Consider the following 23,762-nt stretch of genomic DNA (forward strand, 5'->3'; position numbering starts at 1 on the left):
TTCAATATTTTTACATTTATTTGGTAACATGTATAATCGTACAGTTTGCAAAGGAATATATGAATATCAACAATATTAACATGTTAATCCAAGTATAAAAATATCACTACTTGCTCATGTTAATTGCAAAAAGCATACAGAATTTATAATTCATATTTAAACACTGTTGTGCTATTAATTTTCTTCAGTATCTGAATTATAAAGGCATAATTCTTTTTTAAACAAAGCCTCATTTCTTTGTCTATTTTGATTTTGTTAAAATGTTCTACTTTTCATCTACATTACTGCCAAAGAGCATAAATTCTAATAAAGTACACATTAGTAAATGACAATGCTAAAATAACAGACCTTTCATCAAAATGTCTTCCTTAGAAAATAAAATGCTTCCATAAGAAAAACTACAAAAGGTAATTTATGAAGATCAATGAGTAGTTTCATAACTCAACCTTTTATTAGCATACTATTCATATTTATAAACTTTTGTTATGTAATTTCCATCATCAATTTGCAAGTAAGGAATATTTATAACATTCGTCATATTAGCTTTGGGGTGAAATATAAAAATATGAATATCTTAGTAACATGTTATCTGAAAGTACATTCTCTCTCTGATCAGTGCTGTACACATACATACATGTACACATATATGTTCATTCATGTATTAGAAAAAAATACTTTTCCAGCAGAGTAAAACTTCATAAAAAAGAGTATATTAAAACAATATTTCTATAAAATTAAGTATAAAAAACTGCAGTTTGCAAACTAAAATTATGAAAAAAATACAATTTTCCTTTCATGTGAGATTCCTACATAAAAGCAGAAATAAAATAATTATCGTTAATTTATCAGATCTTACCATATGAATGAGAATATTATCAACAACAATATATGTCTGTGCATATAAATATATACATGCATCTCAATACAAAAATACTGAAATATAATGCAATTTCATAATTCTTCTCGCATTTATACCAATATTCACTCATCTAGTACTAAAATATGTACATTGCATCTGACATTAAAATATCAACATGAGCTTGTGCAGGCAAATTGCAAATTATCCCATACAAGTGTTCTAAAAATATAACCCTGAAACTGGATGGAATGATTTATGAAATTGAAGTCAACATAAATTATGTTCGCACTTGTTCCATGTGATAAGCTGCCTGAGCTGCTTCGAAATGCTTTCGCTTCTTGTAGCGAACTTTCCCTTCCACTATGAAGAGCACTCCTGAGAAATAGAGGAACAATGCCCCAAACACAGCCAAAGCGTAGGACCAGGATGGGTTGTTGTGTTCCCAGTTTGGCATCCAATCTCGCCCGTCACCTCTGGCACCAAATATGATGACCGCAATGGTTCCACAAAAGCCTGTAATGAAAGAGATAAGAGCCATCATACCTGTACATAATGCTGTTGAGGCAGTAATGTGTTAAGACACTTTCAGTACCAGGTTAAAAAAGCAAGTCAGCTAAAGTTAAAAACAAGATGGCAGTTGCTCTAACAATTTTTAAGCTTCAAAACTAGGGGTTATCATAAAGTTTTAATTATTATCCGGAAGTTATTGAGCTATGTAAATGAAATTTCGCCAGTGTAATCACTAGTCCTTGTGTACGTGATGGTGTAAAAATGTTTGTAGTATGTCATTTACTTTTTTGACAGGTGGCGGTAGATGTCAGTAACCTGCAAGATGGAGAAGAGTGAGGCTTGCAGTATGATTCATTTCCTGGATTTGAAGGGTTACAGTGCCTGGAAAATTTATGACGAAATGAAGGCTGTCTGTGGTGATGATTGTCCATCATATGACACTGCTCTGAGGTGGAAGAGGAATTTCCAAAGTGGTCACATGTCCCTCACAGATGAAGCCAAGAAGTGTGGACGATGTGGCTACAGTGAACAAAGATCTCAGACTGGAAGACCAACGAGTACTCTCCACATGATCATGCATGTAACTGGCCTTAGTTACCACAGTGTGTGGGAAATTATTCACGATAAACTCCATGTGTCTAAGGCGTCTGCATGCTGGGTTCCACCATCTGTCCTCCTTGCCGACAATGCACCCACACAATCATCTCAAGCTGCTGCTGTGGGCAAGGCAATGAAACTATGAACTCTTGCCACATCCACCCTATTCTCTCGATCTCGCCCCAAGTTACTTTCCCTTGTTCCCTGAAATGAAAAATCCACTGTGGTGTCGGTGATTTGACACAAATGATGACATGCAAGAGGTGTATAATCAGTTTTCGACGCAATTTGAGGACTTCTACAATGACATCCTGTGGAAGGTCAAGAAACATTTCATTTACTTCATGGTGATAATTAAAAACTTTACGATGCCCTTTCATATTTGGGTGGTAACAGTGATCTTTAGCTACATAATTTCATAAAGAACCTGTATTTCTCAGATCCTGAGACATGAGTAAATAGCCATTAATGCTGACATACAAATGTTCATTTTATCACATGCAATGGTTTCTTCCACTGCATCGGCAAACAGTGATGAATGTCGGAGCTGCGCGGATATTTGGGTGCTGCAACTTTTGGGATTAAGAGGTTATCCTTCAGTAGTAGCAGTAGTTAGCTCCAGGTTGTTTAGCGCAAAGATGAATAGAAGAGAGTGCTGTAGATAGTTGCCAGATTTAAGGTATACTGAAGAAATAGGGATATCTGAAGTAAAGAGAGCTGCGACACCAAGGCCTCCCCGATGGCACAATGGTAGCGTTGTCGCCTTTAAATCAAGGGGAAGTTTCAATCCCTGCTGAACTTCCGAGGTTCAAGTACCAGCCTGGACACAGGTGTTTCTTGTGAGTGTACCCTCAACAATTTCATCCATCACTTATCCTCACTGTCACAATTGGTCAAGACTGACAGAAATGTGACACTAAATAACAAAAATACAAGTAAGATGGCTGTGTTAAGTAAATTTCTGAATGAGTAGTGTCTTTCTTTTTTGAAGTCAAAAGTTTTGCAGCCAGCTGGTTAAGGGTAGGGGCTTACAGTTTCACCTACCTTGCACATTTATTTCAACAGGCACTCAGTTTTGAACAGAGCCTCAGATGTATTTTAGATTATGTGCATCTCCTCACGTGGCAATTGCAAGCAGTTCTTTGATGATTATTAAGCTAGGTAAATAGTATTACAGGTATAAATAACATAAAAAAATATATTCTTTGATGATTATTAAGCTAGGTAAATAGTATTACAGGTATAAATAACATAAAATATATATATATATAGTCTTCTGTGTATATCAGAACCTCAATTTTATATTTCTCGTGGTCCAAAATGAAAAAAACAACTTAAAAGGCAGAAAAACGTAAAATCTGGGAAATATTTATGGCACTTCCACTTGCTCTCAGTCACTGAGCCAGGAAAAACATATTACATTATTTATACTATTACAATAATCCATGGCACAACATCTCTTAAGAGCCAGGGTCAACCTTCCAGCTGCCGGATTCACTCCCACATGCATCACTTACGGGGCAAACGTGTGGTCAGCACGACGGACCCCAGTCAATGTAGTAGGTTTTCCATGACTACTCATTCATAGCTCCCCAATTTCTGAACTCTCAGGAGAAACGTTGTTACGCCCCCCCCCCCCCCCCTTGCACCCAGAGACTCAAACCAGCATGCATCCATAGCAAGAGCCCAAAGCCTTATGCGTCAGACCGCATGGCCATAGTACGAGACTATTTATACTTTTACAAAATTATAATAATGACATTGAGCACTAAAAAATATCAGATTGGTATTATATCATTAGATTATTAAGTAAACATAATAATATTGTCCCGAATGGAATTGATTTGGATTTTGCTTTTAATATTAAAAACTATCTATATAGTTTAAACAACACATTAGATATAATATACAAATAAAACAGATCTAATTCTAGAGTGATTTATTTATAGTCTCAAATACAAGTTATAGCTTTCTAAATTTTGTATACATATAAACGAATTCAAATTTGAACTTTTGCTTTGTATTGATTATTCCTGTTTCCTATTTAAATAGTGCTATTCGTATAATTTCTTTATTCTTCTCAAGCTTTTATACAGGGTGATTTTTTTAAAACTCATGGTTTTCTTTGTTGTGTAAAATTTGTAAATGAAGTATTATTTCCATGCGGTTTGTGGCAAATGAATAAGGAAGGATGGGAGATTTATTGGAGTATGTTTACCGGTTTATATGCATCCCGGGTAATATCGCCCACGCCTCAACAAAAACAGCAAATATTCACCAGTGTACCCAACAATAACATTGAAGTATTGGATTTTTGCTAAAATGAATTAATGAAAATGAGTTCTTTTTTTTTGTATTCACTCAAACATAAATAAAACATAAAAATTATAGCACAGACATATGACATAACATCTCACCTTTAAAGAAGGTGCTGAAAGTGTCGACCTCCTTCCTGTAAACAAAGTCGAACACGCCGCTCCATGTTAAGGGCTGTCTGACAGTGTTTCTGCGCTAATGTTCGCAATTTCAGTGATAATGTTCTGCTTCAACATTTCCAGGGATGTAGGGTTGTTTGTGTACACATGTCCCTTTAGGAAGCTCCACAGAAAGAAGTCAAGTGAAGTTAAGTCTGGAGACCTCGGAGGCCACAATCCCTTTGAAATAACCCTATTCGCAAAGAAACTTTCAATCAGTGCCATACTGTCATGCGATGTATGGCATGTAGCACCATCCTGTTGAAAATAACCCTTTGTGAGTTCAATGTCGTCCAAACTTTCAACAAATTCCATGAATATTGCCCTGTACCGCTCTGTGTTCACTGTTTCATTGATGGAGATTGGACCCACTATACGTGATGCTGAGTCAGCGCACCATACCCCAACTTTCTGTGAGTAGAACGGAATTTCGATTACACTATGTGGATTTTCAGCTGCCCATATCCGTGTATTCTGAGAATAAACATACCCAGAGAGATGAAACCAGGCTTCATCAGTAAGCCACGTTATTTTCAGGATATCAGGATTACGCACAATAAACATTAAAAACCAATTACAGTAATCTACACGTTTAACTTAATCTGGATCCTTCAATTCTTGAACAGCTGTAATTTTGTACGCCCTTAGTTTCGCAGTTTTCGCTGCCTTTTGACTTGTTGAATAGCTATAGCCGATTTCTTGTGACAAACGACGGAGAGATTTCTTGGGCGACCTCAAGAGTCGAGCACTGACATCTTCCACAACACCTGCCCGCGGGGTCCGATGCTTCCCTGTCTCACTCAGAAGCGATCCTGTTTTTTCCAATTTCTTCACTAGCGACAATATTGTGTTCCTGTCTGGGGCAGAACGTGAGGCAAATTTGTTTCTAAATGCCCTTTGCGTAGCAACAACAGAATCAGTTTTCCAAAAACTTTTCACGATAAACACACGTTCCTGCAAGTACACCATTCTTACTGTGTGTCCTGATCACAATAACGCAACTTTTCAGCACAACAATTACGCAAAAGCACACAACTTTCCAGCACAACAATATAACAGCTCAGTTTCCTGGTTATTGTTGAGAATGACAACGGTGCTATCTACAGGAGGAAACCTAAACCTCTGCACTGCATCCAAACCCCCAGACCATATAGATGCGAAAGGTACACTGGTGAATATTTGCTGTTTTTGTTGAGGCGTGGGCGATATTACCCGGGATGCATATAAACCGGTATACATACTCCAATAAATCTCCCATTCTTCCTTATTCATTTGCCACAAACCGCATGGAAATAATACTTCATTTACAAATTTTACACAACAAAGAAAACCATGAGTTTTAAAAAAATCACCCTGTAGTTTGTTACTTGTTTATGTTTTGTTTCTTCTGTCCTTTAGTTTTCTCCTCTGTTCAAAATTTGTAATATGTATATGTATGTAATTTTTTGTATTTGTGTAACTTTTGTATTTGTATAACTTTTTGTATTCATATTTATCTAATGTTTTGTGTAATAATTACTATGTGTTTGTATCATGTATTATATATTTATGTAAATTATATTGTATATAGCAAATTGTAATGCCTATTGTAATTGGAGCATTCGCTCTGTTATAGGCGATTGGTTAATAAATTACTGGTAATTTTACCAATAGACCAATGTGTCTTAAATGGCTAATACTGAAAGATTACCGATAAATCTGTCTGCAAGATATTATATATTATTTAACATGTAAACATACCTGCCAGAATATGGTCGATGCCAGTTATGATTAGCAACTTGACAAACCAAGGACTCTCGCTACTTGTGCACCAGTAGATGGCTACCATAAAACTACCAATCAGCAGCAGAGTAAAGCAGAGGGTGAAGAAAAACTGTACAGCAACGAAAAAACCTGAATAGGGGAAAAATATATATTAGCAAACAGTGCTATACTTCTCCATACTATACAGAAGTTCAGAAACTAATTAGCAGTAGGGCTAGAATTTTTATTAACAGATGACAGAAGTTTCTGAATTATATATCAATTCACCTTATGGGAAAACTAATTCAAGATCTTTTGTTAGGACGTATGTTTGTATATTACACTATTTTCTGCCTTTCACAGCACATTCCAAGAGGTTTTTGTCATATTCAGCATAATACAGTATTGTTTTTCTCAGGTACAAAAACATTCATTTACACTCGGCTATTTTGAAAGTGTATTAAATTTCCTCCTCTTGCGTCCCTGAAAGAAGCTTTCCTAGGAACAAGGCTCTATTCGCTGCCATCTACATTTCAAAATTTGCATAAGGAATCACTGTATCCTGCAACTCTGACTTCACTAAGTGAACTAGCAAGTAGTATGTGAGGTGCCTCCTTAATCAAATAGAGGTAACGTAACGTCTTCGACTTGTAATCAAGAGACACTTCACGAGAAAAAGCACAATTTACAATAGGGTCATTCCACGACAAATCAACAAAAAAAAAAGTGTCATTTATAACCCCACCATCTCGGATTTTTCTGAAACTCTACTATTTGGTAGTCTTCATGAAGATATGAAATCCTGAGAAATTGTAGCTTTCTGTGTGGCGTAGTTATGGAGTTTTGGGGGCTTGAAAATACAAAAAATTGTCAATTTTTAGTCTGCGCTCGAGACTTTCATGGAGAATTGCTCTTACCCTAATTGACGAAGAAAGCTGGTTGTAGTCTTGTTTGAAAGGACATGAAACAAGCTTTCCAACGGTGTATCACATCACTGTATTTAGAATAAAATCTTTTCAAGGTCATCCGCTTTGACTTTTGGACCTTGAACTTTTGAAGATGCATATCTGCGATTTCCTTGGAACTGAAATATATTGTTAACACAAGTTTACACTATAACATAACCAAATTTGAAGTTGGGACGATTATGGGATAATTAAAGAAAAACAATTTAATTAATATAAGTGTATTTTTTCAGCCGGTCATTTCTAGTGGGAGTTTGCAACACTGCACTCTTGCATCGCAGACTTGCTAATGTGCAATACTTCTGCAACTAGAAAGTGAAGAATGTGTGCAGCAGTGTTGTTTGAAACAAGTGTGGTAGAATGTTGAATAGATAGTGTGTTTAGTGTGACAGTTCTAATTTGAGCTGACTTTTTTTAAGTAAGATACCTTGATCACCAGCATCATGGCATCATCCAGATTAGAAAACCTTGAAGATTTTGAGATCCGTGGAAACCTTGAAACATTTTGAAATTAATAAGTATTACCTGGAAATGAACACCAAAGCAGGAACAAACAGTGGATATCCACAGACAAATCAACACTTGAAACATCAATGAAGTCTGCAGAATTCATAGAAATTCTAGTCGAAAAAATGGGCACCTGACCGGAAATTCTTTCATGCCAACAAGTTTAGTTTCTCGAGCATTTAAAAGAAACAGTTCTTGATAGGCACAACATTGTACTTTGTGATTTTGCAGAAAATTACTCCTGTTTGTTGCAAGATGCCTTGCAAGGTTTTCACTGGAACAATGGTCAAGCAACAACAATACATCCATTCACTATTTATTACGGAAATCCCAATACTTCGACGATCATAAATGAAAATCAGATAGCATGATACAGCATTAGTTCACTTACTCCAGAAAGTACTTATTACATTTTTGAAGGATAAATTTGGTTCTGACAACCTGGTCAAGATATTTTACTTTTCTGATGGAGCAGCAGCACACTACAAAAATCGCGAACACTTCATCAATGTTGCCTACCATGAGGATGATTTATCTATGTTGTGTGACCGATTTGCTACAGTTAATTCCATTCCAGGAATCAAAAAGATTCATGTAGTACTTCCTTTTACAAAAGATGTCATACATATGAAACGTTATTCTGCATGTGATGAATTTATAGAACATCATTTCATAATATTTTAAAATGACTTAGAATTCACAGATATTACTGGATATTTTACTTGTGTATATAATAACAACTGGTGGCTAGGGTGTGTTCATAAAGTGTCTAAAGACACCGGTGATTTACAAACTAACTTTCTTCAACCTCACGGACCATCAGGATCATTTTTATGTCGCCATTTGGTTCAAATGGACATTTGTTGGGTCCCAACGTGCAATATTCTAACAAAAGTGGATCCTTCCACTGCTACAAGAAGAATGTACACTTTAACAAGGGACGAAAGCCAGCTTACCATGCAAAGACTGAATGAATGAATGAATACTGAATAACAGCCTGTGAACTATGGGGCATGTAAGTTATTTCTCAGGAAACAAACATTCTTGTCTATTTTTCACTACTGTAGATAATCATATTATTCTTAAAAGTAAATAACAACAGTGTTGCAAACTCCCACTAGAAATGACCGGCTGAAAAAATACACTTATACTAATTAAATTGTTTTTCTTTAATTATCCCATAATCGTCAAATTTGGTTATGTTATAGTGTAACCTTGTGTTAACAATATATTTCAGTTCCAAGGAAATTGCAGATATGCATCTTCAAAAGTTCAAGGTCCAAAGGTCAAAGTGGATGACCTTGAAAAGATTTTATTCTAAATATAGTGATGTGATACACCGTTGGAAAGCTTATTTCATGTACTTTCAAACAAGACTACAACCAGTTTTCTACGTCAATTAGGGTAAGAGCAATTCTCCATGAAAGTCTCAAGCACAGACTAAAAATTGACAATTTTTTGTATTTTCAAGCACTCAAAACTCCATAACTACGCCACACAGGAAGCTACAATTTCTCAGGATTTCATATCTTCATGAAGACTACCAAATAGTAGAGTTTCAGAAAATTCCGAGATGGTCGGGTTGTGAACTTTGTTGATTTGGCATGGAATGACCCAATAGCAAAATTTTAGGTCATAAGTGCATGTTGCATTTTGGTTATTTTAGGTAATAAAAATCCTAGCCTTAATTTTTATATAACACAGACTTAAAAACATGTATCTAAAGACATAAGACAACAAAATATCGTGAAATACATAGTTAAATAATGTGCATATATGTGCAGAAAGCATATTTATTGCTCTTTTCCAATCACATTCTAAATGTTTGATAAAACTAGAAGTATTTAACAAATACTGAATAAATACAAGGTAGTAGAGATCAAATACGCAACGTAAATAACGTTATAACATCTCATTGGCCATTTTTATGGAAGAGAGGCATTTTAGGCAGCTATCATGGTGAAGTGGTTGTCTAACTGGTAGGGGTCCTAGGTTTGAATTGTGTGTAAGGCATGAACATTTATTCCAAACTCTGTTCGCACTGCATTAATCTCTATGCCACTATGCCAAGAAATTAAGAACAAAATAGTAACAGAAAAAAATATGTATTTTTCGAAAAATGATGATGTACAGGGTTCTTCTTTCCTCTTTATGAAGCTGATGGCAGCACGCTTCACAGCTGCCCAGATGCCAACTCCCGTCAAATTGCGTGTGATATCTCCACTATGGAAACCACTAGCTTCAAAATGATTTCAAGTTCTCAGAATTATGGTTACAATTACATTTAAAATGAACACGTGAACTGTCACGGGGGATGTTGGAAATGCTGAGTCAGAAAGTGTAGAATCAAACGGCTCTAATCTGTGTGCCAACAAACACACCTTCCTTAACCTTTGCCTCACTTAAGTGTGGGCCACTCGTCCAGAGGTACCTGAAAGCTTGGCCTTCTCGGCCTAGTGCTTTGACGAAGATTATTTTGTGTTGTTGGCTAAATTACACGTGATACACGGAAACAAATTGCAGATTCGTTTTTGTCATGCACAAATACATTAGAATCACACATTTCCATCTAAAGGACAAATTTCGTGTTGTGCAGTGTTATAATTGTAATTGACACTTTAATGATTGTAACTGTATTTGTTGCAGGAATGAATTTGCAATAATTATCATAACATAGTAGATCATTACAGTAAAAATTGGCATCTCTGAGAGTTCGATCTGCCACCTTCCAAAATATTTTTTCTCGTCCCTACGCTTGCGATGCCAGTATTGTCATGAAGCCAGAAGTACACCCAGCATAAAGAAATGATTGTGGTTTAGTGAAACAAAAACAGAGGACAGTGGCAGTAGCGCCAACTTAAATGAGCCTGTGGGGCTAGAACCCACACAATAATTTGCCTGTTATATTTTTTTTTTAGAAATAAAGTCTCTGCAACTAAGAAAAGTTTTCATCATTATAGACTGAAAGAATTCTCACAGGTTTAATTACTAACTGTTTTCAAAATGTTACATAATTTTTATATGAGACTTTTCAGTGTCCTATATAATTTACACCATCCACGGTCATCACTATTAGAAATCTAAGGGAGGTTAAATAAGGGTTTATAAACAGGATGAGGATTGGGATTGATAGGCATTAAAGACTCACAAAATAAGCAGACAAATAAGAAGAAAATACAAAATAGGTACTAATAGTTCTGCACATCGCCCTACAATGTCAGGGGTCCCAGGTTCGATTCCTGGCCAGGGCATGGATGTTTGTGAGTGTTCATTCATCAATTTCATCATATCACTCATATCCATCTTCGCAAATTAGCCAAAAGTGGCACAAAAAGCGAAGTAAAATAAATGAAATCAAATCAAACTAAATGGGCTGAACTTTTTTCATGACTTTTAATGGATTAGGCACTGAAAAAGCTGTTATCTTCGAAAGAAGCATTTGTGACTAAAACAGTCAGAAAAGAACACTATACCTGTGAAACATGAATACCACTCAGTCAGGCACTATTGCAAGTGAAGTGAGCAAGAAAATTTTTGGATCAAATTTTTTTGCAGGCTGTAATCAATATTGATTTAATAAGGTGAAAATAATTTCACGAGATGCCAATACATTCTCTCCTTTACAACTTTTGTGCCTCTTCAATGGTGTAGTGGTTACATCGTCACCTTGTGATCAAGGGGTTCCATACCCGATGGAGGCACAGAGGTTCGGATCACACTTTAAACTGTAGGTCCAGTTCCGATTAGCCTTACTGTGCATAAAGTGGACTTAAAACACCAATTCAATCAATCAATCAATGAATACGACTCAGAAATGTCACGAGACTGTTTTAAACATAAATGCCTACATTATCTGGCCAAGGAACAAGAAAAGGCATTTTATGGCAAATCGTTAGCCTATTATTGCATAAAATTTAAAACAAATCTCTGGGATCAGCACACAAATTTCCTAAAACCGTGCCAAAAATGAGTGGATGCACGAGGACAACATATCCAACATCCTCTGTGACAATTAACAAGCTTATTTTGAATGTAATTGTAACTATAATTCTGAGAACTTGAAGTCATTTCGAAGCTAGCAGAGATATCGCACACGATTTGACGAGAGTTGGTGTCCGGGCGGCTGCCAAGAGTGCCGCCATCAGGTGCACAAAGGGTTAGGGAAAAGAATGATCTTGTATAAGACTGTTGGATAAACTGTATTTTTTTTTATAATTATGTATGACCAATTTTGGCATAGTGATGTACCTGGTTGTCAAATCGTGCCCATCACTTAAATAAATATTATTATTAATAATAATTTATTGAAATATGTAAAATAAAAAGCTAATATGAGTTCATAAAAAGTTACAAATGAGTTACTGATATTTTAGGTTTTAATGGAACTAATGTGCTGCACTAAGATATATAATTATATAAAAATCCATGCTAATTATTACTGTACATACTGTTGAGATTTTTAATTACACTTGCAATAATAAGTTACATGCAGTGAGAAGTAAAGAAAAAGTAGAATGTACTGCAGTGGAGTACAAATTACGATATGTAACATTACACATTAAAACACACATGGAATAAAAAATGGGACTCTTAACTTAAAATATTAATAATTTATCTTAAATCTATCTTGAAGCAGTGTGTGTATTTTCTTTTCAGTTGAGGAAAGTCAATTCTGACAAACTTGGTAAATTTGTCTTCACCAAAGTACAAAGCATGCATTTAAAATACATAGTTTCAAAACGGAAGTTATTAACGCATACCTGGAAGCAAAAGGTCATGAATGATCATATATTCTTCTTCAAAAACCCACATACATCCTGTAAAGAGTGTGTCATACCACAGTTTGGGATCTCTGAATTCATTTAGACATACTTCCCATAAACCTGGAATTAGAAAATATGTTTCAGTAAACATTTTGTAATTTTTCTTATATGTATGTATTGCTTGCATTGTAGGATTGTTTCTCTTGTATTTTATGGCTGTTACAAGCATAAAATATGCATAAGTATGATCATTAATTGAACTGAAAATGAATGATAAAGGGAGTGTGTGTTCTCCTGAAATGCTACAAAAAAAATTGTGTTTTTATGCTTGCAACAGCTGTAAAATACAAGAAAAATAGCATTTTGTAAGGAATTTATTTATATAAATTTACATTTCTCTTATGAATATGGATATCCTATATTAACCCTGCGTTAGGCATGTTATTTTCTGTAGCATGCATAGGCATGTGGTGTACATTGTTCCCAAGCCTTTAACTACAGTAATCCCTCAGTAATCCGGCAGATATCAGACCGGAGGACTGCCGGATTAGTGGAGGTTCATGTAAAAAAAATCATTTTAATAGCAAAACCTATGTTTATTGCACAAAATATTACAAAATATGTACGTATAAATTAAAATGGACATTAGTGTTGTAAAAAAAATTACGAAACAAGATACATATTGCATTTTCCTGTAGTTTATAAAACCTTAACTAGGCCTGCCTTAGGTTTACATGATAACAAAAATGAAAGAAAAACTTACATTTCTACACTGTAGTACAGTGTATTTGTATTATTCCTTTCAGGGAACAGGTCTAAAAAAGTGTCAATTTTCTTTTGTTTCTTTGTTTGAAATGACACTTTTAACACTTTTTCTTGAAGTAGTTTTAACACCAAGATATAGTTTTATAAAGTGATAAAGAAAAAAATTTATGTTTTTGTTTGCTCTGTAGGGACATTTTTCACTCACAGCAATACACGTAATTAACACTGAGACAAAAAACAGTGCACATGGGATTTTGTGTGCAACAATGACTCGTACAGATCGCTATACTGAGCCTAGTGTTTACCTCGTGCCAAGGTCTCTGACACCGACATGCAGTAACTTGTTTTCCCTTTCTCGCTCAACGCTGGACTACTGAGGGGCCAAATTGATGAAGTGCCGGATTATAGAGGGACCCACTGTATCTTTAAGGTATGAAATACATTGTGAATTATACTGAGCAAGCATTGGCCTTGACTGCCCCCACCCCCTTTCCAGAAAGCAGCTCTAGGGCTCACCCAGCCTAAACTTAATGGGTACCTGAGGAGGTGGCAAGAACATGGGGCTGATCACATCACCTCCAACATAGCCAAGATTGGTAGAATGTGTGGGACCCTACCTTCACATCCCCCCTATATATGCCTGATGGCATGGTGCAAAGTGCACCGGAAACTTTACCTTTTTCGTTTTACTTGTAACAATGACTCACTGTAATCTAAGGGGCAGGCCAAAAACAACCTGAAGTGTCTTGCAGAAAGTGAAACTACTTTTGATGTTTATGGTTTTGAAAATTCAATCTTATTGTCCCAAATGTTCAAAGAAGTTTCAGGATAGCACCGCCACTTGTACAACCTGCTTTGACCCGGGAAGACAACAAGCAGTGGCGATGCGTGACATTTTTACCTAGCCATCGCAAGACTTGCCAAACATTAGGGTCAATCTTTCAACCAGGAAGGGAGGGGGGATATTTCTTCACGGTAAATGCCAAGGTCATGCTTTGTGTTATGTGAATTCATATTCTAGTATTTGAGTGATAATATCTCACAGTACTGTAAACGCATTTAAAATCTGAATTATCAGGTATTACGCCGAAGAACAGACTGAAGACACGTGCCATTCCTACATTGATAATGATGTTAACAGTGTTCGTAATGACATGTGAAGTAAATATAAATAACCGTGGCTCTGCAGCTTGTAAGGGTGTTAGCCTATCTCCCAACTGCCAGTCTCCGTCCCACAGTGCTACCTCGAGGTGTGGAGTTCTTCAACTGGTAATGGGGTGACGTGGGGTCAGCACATCAAACCCCCAGCCATTATAGGAAATTTCTATGACCGGGTTACGCTACTCACTCATAGCTTTCCAATTTCTCTCGATGGTGGGTTGCCACCAGTCCTTTACACAGGCCGAAAACTCAAACTCTTTTTTCCTAGGAGTATAAAGAAATACAATGGATCTGGAACAGTTCTTTTTCTGTGGGAAAATTTATGCTTTTGCTTACTTATCTTTTTCTATGCACCATTACTTTCCTGTATTCTGTGTAATTTGTGTTGCAATGTTCTTCAATATGTGTTTTTCTCTTTAAAAACAAGAGCAGTGCACGTTTTACAGTGCTGGAAATAGCAGACACTGAAAAGTTTCATCTTGATGACGTCACAGAAACCCTGCTGTGGTTGTAAACATGGGGCCTGAAAAAAAGAAGGGTCTTTTATGTCCAGACTTTCAAGAGCAGCGGAAATGAAGAACCTCGGATTTGCACAATCCCTGCGATGACCTGGATGCCTGACACGACTGCATTCAACAGGAAACGTAGCAGGATGGTTGATCACGGGGGGTAGGACTGGGCTCTCCTTTCGATGCACTAAAGTTAGCGAATCTCTTGCTGTTTTATGGTGTCACTTGACGAATTTCTACATATTGCTATATCAAACTGTTACCCCTCTTTTTTTATGAGACTATTTATGATGTTATTTTCATCCTTGAGAAATGTTATAACTTTGAATGATTTAAGGACAGTATACTTTGGACAGATTCAACCTGTACTTACATATGGTATCTCTTTCTGGGGCAGTTCACCCAAAATGCAGAAAAATTTTATTTGGCAAAAATGCATATTAAAAATGATGAAGAATGTATTCTTCTCAAACCAAACAAAACAAATTTTCAATGAATTTCAAATATTACCTCTTCCATCTTTGTACATATTAGAAACGTTGTACTTTATTCATAAAAATTTCAAAATCTTCTCAAAAAATCTGGTCATACACAAGTACAGCACTCGTATGCATAACTCCCTCCACCTTTCTACTGTCTGCACATCCAAAACACATAGTGGTCTAGGATTTCAAGGTGTAAAACTCTATAACAAGCTGACAGAGGAATTCAAGAATCATAATCCAACCAAATTTAAAGAAACCAGTAAAAAGCTTGCTTATGAAGTTGTAGCGACAGCCACCGAAAGCCGCTGACTTTTGCTGCCACCTAACGGGGGGAGAAGGAACCGCCTTACCAGACGCGAGGTGATTTGACCCCTGGAAGCAGGGGTGAAAGACTGGGGACGAAAAACAGAGAGAGGGATATAGACAGGCATCGCGAGGACAACGACTGGAGCGGTCTCCTTCGTTATTACTCAGTGTTTTCCTTCGGTATTACTCAGTGTTTGTAGTGTAGCTGTAGTGTTCGTCTAGAATAAACAAGAAGGTAAGCCAACATCCTTTGATTTGGTGATTATTTCCCAAACTGGTGACCCCGACGTGATCGTTTTTTTTGGGGGCCGTGAATTGTGATTACCCCCTTTGTGTACCATACCAGCCGGATCGAATAAGTTCACGCTAGACGACGCGCCCAATTCCCCTTTGTTCTGGACGCACCAACTACACCGCGATGACAGAGGAACTTCAAGCGCAGCTCGACCAACTCAGGCGGGAAAACGAGCAACTCAGACAGCAAGCACTTCAACCGAGGACTCCAGCACCGCACGCAGTACAATCGCAACAGGACTCCGTACATCGAGTGAGTGTGAAGCTCCCCCCATTCTGGCCCGAGGACATGGAATTGTGGTTCTCCCAAGTGGAGGCCCAGTTCACCATCGCCCACATCACCCGGGAGGAGACGAAGTTCGCATACGTCGTGGGACAGTTAGAAGGTCGGTACGCGTTTGAAGTGAGAGACATTATACGTACACCACCGGCAACCGACCCTTACACCCGGCTGCGGACAGAACTCACGCGAAGATTTTCCCTGTCTGAAAATCAACGATTGCGGCAGATCCTGATGGAAGAAGAAATGGGCAGTCGCAAACCGTCCCAGTTCCTACGTCACCTCCAGTCACTCGCAGGCACCACTCCCATGCGTGACGACTTGCTGCGCACGTTGTGGCTCCAACGCCTGCCCGCTCAAGTTCAAGCGATTCTGCAGGTGCAGTCTTCGGAACTTCCGCTGGACCAACTTGCCACGCTCGCGGACCGCATCGTGGAGGTGAGCCCCCCCATGCTCACCCCCGCGACAAGCAACATCGCCGCACAGTTCGTCTCGCCCAACCCGCCGGCTATCTGCGCGACCGCGACCGCGACGCCACTCGCGCCCGCCTCCGACACGGTTCGGCTTCTCCAACGCGTCGAGGAGCTAACTCGTCAAGTCGCGTCCCTGCAAAGCGACTTTCGCGCCTTCCGCGGCCGCTCGCAATCGCGTGACCGTACCAGCCCGCGCCGCTACGGCCGCAGATCGCCGTCAAGAGGAAGAGATGAGGGAATATGCTGGTATCACCACCGCTTCGGCGACCAGGCTCAGAGGTGCAACGACCCATGCACGTACGCGCCCGCGACAACAAACACCAACGGCAGCCGCTAGTCGCGGCAAACGGCTGCCGTCCTGGTGGAAGCCGCCTGTACGTGACCGACCGCTATAGCCGCCACCGCTTCCTCGTCGACACAGGGTCGGATATTTGTTGTTTCCCGAGACGTTTGCTCCCGGACCGACGCCATCCGACCGACTACGTGCTCAGTGCCGCAAACGACTCGACGATCAAGACGTACGGAATTCTGCCCCTCTGCCTCAAACTCGGCCTGCGTCGCGAGTTTTCATGGCGTTTCGTCGTCGCGGACGTTTCCATGCCCATCATCGGATCGGACTTCCTGGACCACTTTGAGCTGCTGCCGGATTGTCGCAACAAGCGCCTGCTCGATGGACGAACGGGACTCTCGGCTCCCTGCCAGCCAACGAACACTATGCAACCCAGCATCAAGGCCTTGTCGAACGATTCTTCATACAGCGACGTCCTAGCCGATTTCCCGACGCTCACGCGTCCCGCCGGCACGCCGCGACAAGTTCGTCACTCCACGGTTCACTACATCCGGATGACCCCGGGCCCCCCCGTGTCCAGCCGACCTCGCTGCCTCGCTCCAGATCGCCTACAAATAGCCAAGGCCGAATTCGACTCCATGTTGCGCGAAGGCACCGCACGTCGCTCCGACAGCCCCTGGTCTTCGCCGCTGCACATGGTACCCAAGAAAACGGAGGGCTGGAGACCGTGCGGGGACTACCGTGGCCTCAATGCCCGGACGATTCCGGACAGCTATCCAGTGAGGCACATCCACGATTTCAGCAACCACCTCCACGGATGCACCGTCTTCTCGGTCATCGACTTGGTCAAGGCATACACACAAATTCCTGTCAACCCAGACGACATCCCGAAGACAGCGATCACCACGCCATTCGGGTTGTTCGAGTTCCCATACATGACCTCCGGGCAGACGTTCCAGCGTTTCATCGACGAAGTGCTCTCAGGACTGGATTTCTGCTTTCCATTCATCGACGATATACTCGTCTCATCACGCAACCACGAGGAACACCGCGAACACCTACGCGCCCTCTTCGGACGTCTCTCGGACCACGGCATCCTGATTAACACCCAGAAGTGTGTGATTGGGACCCCCTCCGTCACGTTCCTTGGGTACGAAGTCTCCGCTGCCGGCACACGACCGCTTCCCGACCGCATCGCAGACCTACAGGACTTCAAACGACCAGCCACGGCTCGCGGCGTGCGTCGCTTCCTCGGCATGATCAACTTCTACCGTCGTTTCCTACCATCCTCTGCCAAACACCAAGCTCCTCTGCATGCTGCCGTCACCACCCTCCGAGGATCCCAGCCATTCCCATGGACGCCGGACCTAGAACAAGCTTTCGAGGCCTGCAAGACCAGCCTTGCCAACGCCACGCTCCTGGCCCATCCGCATCCCGAGGCCCCGCTGGGACTTTTCACCGATGCCTCCGCCACCTCCGTCGGTGCATGCCTGCAACAGTTCGCCAACGGCTCGTGGCAACCCCTCGCCTTTTTCTCCCGGAAACTCACCACCAAGCAGTCCGAGTGGCCACCGTACTACCGCGAACTTCTCGCAGTCTACGCAGCCGTTCAGCACTTTCGTCACATCCTGGAAGCGCAACACTGCACCATATACGTGGATCACAAGCCCATCACCTACGCCTTCCAGCAGCGGCGTGACAAACTACCTCCAGTGCAACTCAACCAACTTTCCTTCATCGCTCAGTTCACCACGGACATCCGCTACATTGAAGGCACCTCTAACGTGGTGGCGGACGCGCTATCGCGGGTGGATGCAGTTCGCGGGAACACCCCCTCCCCCGATCTGCGCTCCCTCGCCTCCGCCCAAGAAGAGGACGATGAGCTCCGTGAGCTCCTGAACGGCGATTGCGACCTCCACCTCCAGCTCATGGACATACCTGGCACCGAAGTCAAGCTCTACTGCGACACATCCACCGCGAAACCCCGGCCGTATGTACCCGCCGCGCACCGCCGACGCATATTTGATGCCTTGCACGGCCTCAGTCATCCCGGTACCCGAGCATCCGCGCGCCTAATCGCGTCGCGTTTTGTCTGGCCCAGAGTCCAGCAAGACTGTCGCGCTTGGGCCCGATCGTGCCAAGACTGCCAGCGCACCAAAGTTTCCCGACACGTGCACGCTCCATTGGGCAATTTCGTTCCTCCGTCTGCAAGGTTTCAGCACGTGCACATCGATCTGATCGGGCCTCTCCCATCAGCGGGACCCTATAAGTACTGCCTGACAGCCGTGGACCGTTTCACCCGTTGGCCCGAAGCCTTCCCCTTGGAACGCATCACCGCGGCGGACGTCGCGACGGCCTTCACATCGTGTTGGATCTCGCAATTCGGTTCCCCCGCCCGCATCACAACAGATCAAGGGCGGCAATTTGAATCAGAACTCTTCCGCGAACTAGGACGGACCATCGGCTCCGAGCGCCATCGCACCACCAGCTACCACCCGTGCGCCAACGGCATGGTCGAGCGCTTTCACCGCCACCTCAAGGCAGCACTCATGTGCCACCCTGGCTCCACCTGGATAGAAGCCCTGCCCCTCGTGCTCCTTGGGATTCGCGCAGCCATCAAAGATGACCTCGCAGCATCGCCTGCCGAACTGGTGTACGGCGAACCGCTCCGACTCCCAGGAGAGCTCATCGTGCCACCAACAGCCACCCGGATGGAAGACCCTTCCGACCTGATTTCCAGACTTCGGCAACACATGGCTCGCTTGCGACCACAATCCGGTTCCCGTCACAATCAACCCAGCACCTTCATATTCAAGGACCTGTCAACCTGCACCCACGTCTTTCTCCGTGACGACTCCGTACGAGGCAGCCTCCAACCACCGTATTCCGGACCACATCAAGTTATAAGCAAAGACGGCAAGACCTTCACCCTGCGTCTCAACGGTCGTGAGACCCGCGTCAGCATTGACCGGGTCAAACCTGCCTACACCTGGATGGAGGACGTCCCACACACCAAGGATTCCTCAGACACACCAACGCACCCCCCCACCAACCAACCACCATCGGTGCAACGTCAAGAGAGTCCGTCACCAAGAGGTGACTACGTCACCCGTTCTGGTCGACGCGTAACATTTCGCCTCCCACACAAGGTGTAACCCTTTTTCTCCGTGGGGGGGCTGGTGTAGCGACAGCCACCGAAAGCCGCTGACTTTTGCTGCCACCTAACGGGGGGAGAAGGAACCGCCTTACCAGACGCGAGGTGATTTGACCCCTGGAAGCAGGGGTGAAAGACTGGGGACGAAAAACAGAGAGAGGGATATAGACAGGCATCGCGAGGACAACGACTGGAGCGGTCTCCTTCGTTATTACTCAGTGTTTTCCTTCGGTATTACTCAGTGTTTGTAGTGTAGCTGTAGTGTTCGTCTAGAATAAACAAGAAGGTAAGCCAACATCCTTTGATTTGGTGATTATTTCCCAAAAAGTATTTGTTTTATAGCACAGAGGAGTACTTTTTCATTAATAGACATAACCTTTGATTTTTCTTCCATTTTTTATGTTATTCTATACTCTTTTATACTTTTTAATATGCATAAGTATGTGTTAATTCCTTTGTACTCAAAATTATACATGTAATTGACCTATCCCATATCATAGTGCTATTTGTACTAGTATGATCAAGTGGATGGAAATAAATCGTATCATATCAGACTGTCTCGTGGCTGTTAAACTAATGTAGTAGCAGTGTGATATTGTTTAATTGATTAAAATGATAATTTTGGGTGGCTCAGCACTTTTACTTTTTGTACTCAAATTTATACATGTAATTTTATTTTATACTTTTCATACTTTTTAATATGTTTAAGTATGTGTTAATTCCTTTGTACTCAAAATTATACATCTAATTGACCTATCTCATATCATAGTGCTATTTATACTCATATGATAAAGTAGATGGAAATCAATCTTATCTTAACTTATCTTATGAAGTGTTTGGTATGGGGATTATTACATTATGGAACATATTCGAATTCAAATAGAAGTAGAAAAGTGTTTCTGGACTGCAAACAAGTTTTTGATATATCCTCCAAAAACTACAAATCTTCACAGAAACGTAAATTTCGCTATAAATTTGGGTAAAAATCTGATATTCCCCGGACATCTGTAACTTCTTCGTTTTGTCAATTTTTGACATTTGTACTTACCTATCTGCTTCTCTGAACATTACTTAACGTGTACTCACGTGTTTTTTTTATCAAAGTAATTGCAATTTTTTTTAAAAAAAAAAGTGTTCTTGTAACTGAAAAACGTACGTTTCCGCAAATGGTTTGTGGGGCTATGTGTCAATGGTTCGTGGGGCTATGTGAGAATGGTGTGTGAGGCTATGCATAATTTTTTTCCAAACCAATTTTTAACTATTGTAACCTATACGTGACCCTACCTAACCTAAACTTACTGGAAATGGTTCGAGGGACTATGCGTCAATGGTTGAATTTCCACTATGAAACATTCCCACATCACACAAAACACCTTCCAGATGTTAGACAATGCTACAGGAACTTATTACCGTAAGTAGTTTCTTTTGTAAAAATGAAGAAATCTGTCCGGGCAATATCAGATTAGTAAATATGTTACAAACAGCCAACATAGTAAACTTGACATCACTTATTTATAGTGCTTCATCAAATTGCCTGAATACAGGTTTAGATTCAGTTTAGTTTATTTGCGTCAAGGACTACCGGTGTGTACAAATTACAGTACATGGAAATATAGGGTCAATGTCTGTTATATCGGATACACATTTCTATCGGATATTTTCAGTTTTAAATGGTTCGTACTTATCAATTGTGTATTGAGTAACATAGTTGATGGTGCCATTATGCTTTTTACACGAAAATAACTTCGATTTTTCACATTACGAGTAATTCTTTTGGGTCCTTTCTTCCGTTGCGGAACATACAATATGGCACGCACAGCTGTGGATCATTGCACGTCGTGCTTGTGTTTTGTCGATTTGGAGTGGGGTATGAAGTGTTTCAACCTTCTTAACCGAAAAATACCTACTTTCGTGTTCATTATGTCATCACAAACCATTGACGTATAGCCCCAAAAACCATTCACGATAGCCCGAAAAACCATTGATGGATAGCCCCAAAAACCATTCACGATAGCCCAAAAACCATCCACGATAGCCCCATGAACCATTTCTGGCAAGGTTAGGTTACGTTAGGTAAGCATAGTTAAAAAAATAAAAATAATAAAATTCTGGTAAAAAAAAACGGCATGAGTTTACAATACCGGACCACTCTCCAATTTCTATAAACTTTCGCCTACTTACTAATTTCGATGTCCTGATGATGTATCTGTAGTTCATATTTGGCGGTCACATGTTAAAATTGTACATTTACGTGTAGAACTTGTAAAAAACCTTTCGATTTACCACGTTGATTGTCCATACACAGCAATTCGGAAACCATCTTTCTTTCGCAATTCGTTAATGCTCTTCCTTTACGCACAACAATCTTGCAACCTTGAGTATTGACGTCAGACGAGGAATGCCTACGAGGTTAGGTTAGGCCTGTTAGGTTAGGTTCCATTAGCATAAATACAAAGAAAAAATAATATTTTCGCTAAGAGACACGTTACCTTGTCTTGCCTAACATGAAAAAGCTCTCTCCCGTGTTGTCAGAACACAATGTTGCTACAATGTTGTGCGATAAGTGACACCCATTCGGGGAAAATGGCATGTTCCGTTGAGCTGCTGTTCATATGGTAGGGTAGGGTTACGTTACGTTAAGAAAACATACTTTATTTCGTTTTTTTCTCTATTTCCATAGTTGACCGCCAATTATTACATGCAGATTCGTGATTAGGAGGTCTCGATTAGTGAGTAGGCGAAATTTCATAGCAATTGGAGAGTGGTCCGGTATTGTAAACTCGTTCCAAAAAAGCGTTTGGAAACACTGGCGAGACCGCGTGACTTTCGACGCTCTTGCCATCTGCAGGTACATATTTGAAACAACGGCATAATGTTGTTGCTTTGCACAAAATGCAAGTTTATTATATCAAAATTGCTTATTTCTTGTTGTGCAGCATTCTACGGTGAGAAAATACCTCCACGGACTTTCAAAATACTACAGAAACTCATTTCCGTAAGTAGAAATGTGTCTCCGATATAACAGACATTTACCGCCAAAAATTGTAAAAATTTGTCTTACTCTGCTAAAGATAATTATTTCCGTAAGTACTTTCTCCTGTAAATTTGAAGTAATCCGTTTCCCTCATACGATAATGTTACCCAAAATTACAAATATATAACATGAGAAGATATAGAACATTACAGCCTACTCCTAGGTGATACTAATTATCCACTTTCATTTGGCATTTAATTTTACAAAAATAATATGTGATTATACTACATTTTAACAGAAGATATCGTTTTGAATAAACACAAATTTTGTTATACACTCAACATATTCTTGATAGACTATAGATGTTACAAATATTTGTACTAGCCACACCTTTCAACCATACCTAATCTAATGAATTTTGGTCTTTCCAGCTTGCCATCAGTTTCTAACCAGTACGGTGTAGTGAACGCTATAAGCACAAAAATGAAGGCCAACACCGTAAAAACTGTGGCTGCCCAGCCATTCTTCGACTTAGACATAACGAAATTTTATCAATTTGAATAACGATTTCAAAATTAAACACAAAATGTTGTGTCGTTGAGTTGATTACGGTTGTTTACGATATTATTTCACAAAACAACCACCAGATAGAAG

At 40.4% G+C, this 23,762-nt stretch overlaps 1 protein-coding gene across 1 annotated transcript; it reads right to left on the reverse strand.

Annotated features, from left to right (window-relative positions):
- Positions 1-23,762, reverse strand: kune (claudin). Its single transcript, XM_083129878.1, has 4 exons — positions 23,512-23,762; positions 12,416-12,538; positions 6,181-6,333; positions 1-1,372 (listed from the first exon to the last, which is right to left on the reverse strand). The coding sequence occupies exons 1-4, from the start codon at positions 23,645-23,647 to the stop codon at positions 1,137-1,139; spliced, it is 648 nt and encodes a 215-aa protein (XP_082986004.1). The 5' UTR covers positions 23,648-23,762; the 3' UTR covers positions 1-1,136.

This window comes from Lepisma saccharinum, chromosome 10 (genome assembly GCF_977018435.1).
Source record: "Lepisma saccharinum chromosome 10, izLepSacc3.1, whole genome shotgun sequence".
NCBI lineage: Eukaryota > Metazoa > Arthropoda > Insecta > Zygentoma > Lepismatidae > Lepisma > Lepisma saccharinum.

Coding starts and splice junctions, on each gene's coding strand:
- kune (XM_083129878.1), bottom strand. CDS start 23,647: ATGTCTAAGTCGAAGAATGGCTGGGCAGCCACAGTTTTTACGGTGTTG. Junction 6,334..12,415: donor TCATGACCTTTTGCTTCCAG/GTATGCGTTAAT, acceptor TCCCCTATTCAG/GTTTTTTCGTTGCTGTACAG. Junction 1,373..6,180: donor CATCGACCATATTCTGGCAG/GTATGTTTACAT, acceptor CTTTCATTACAG/GCTTTTGTGGAACCATTGCG.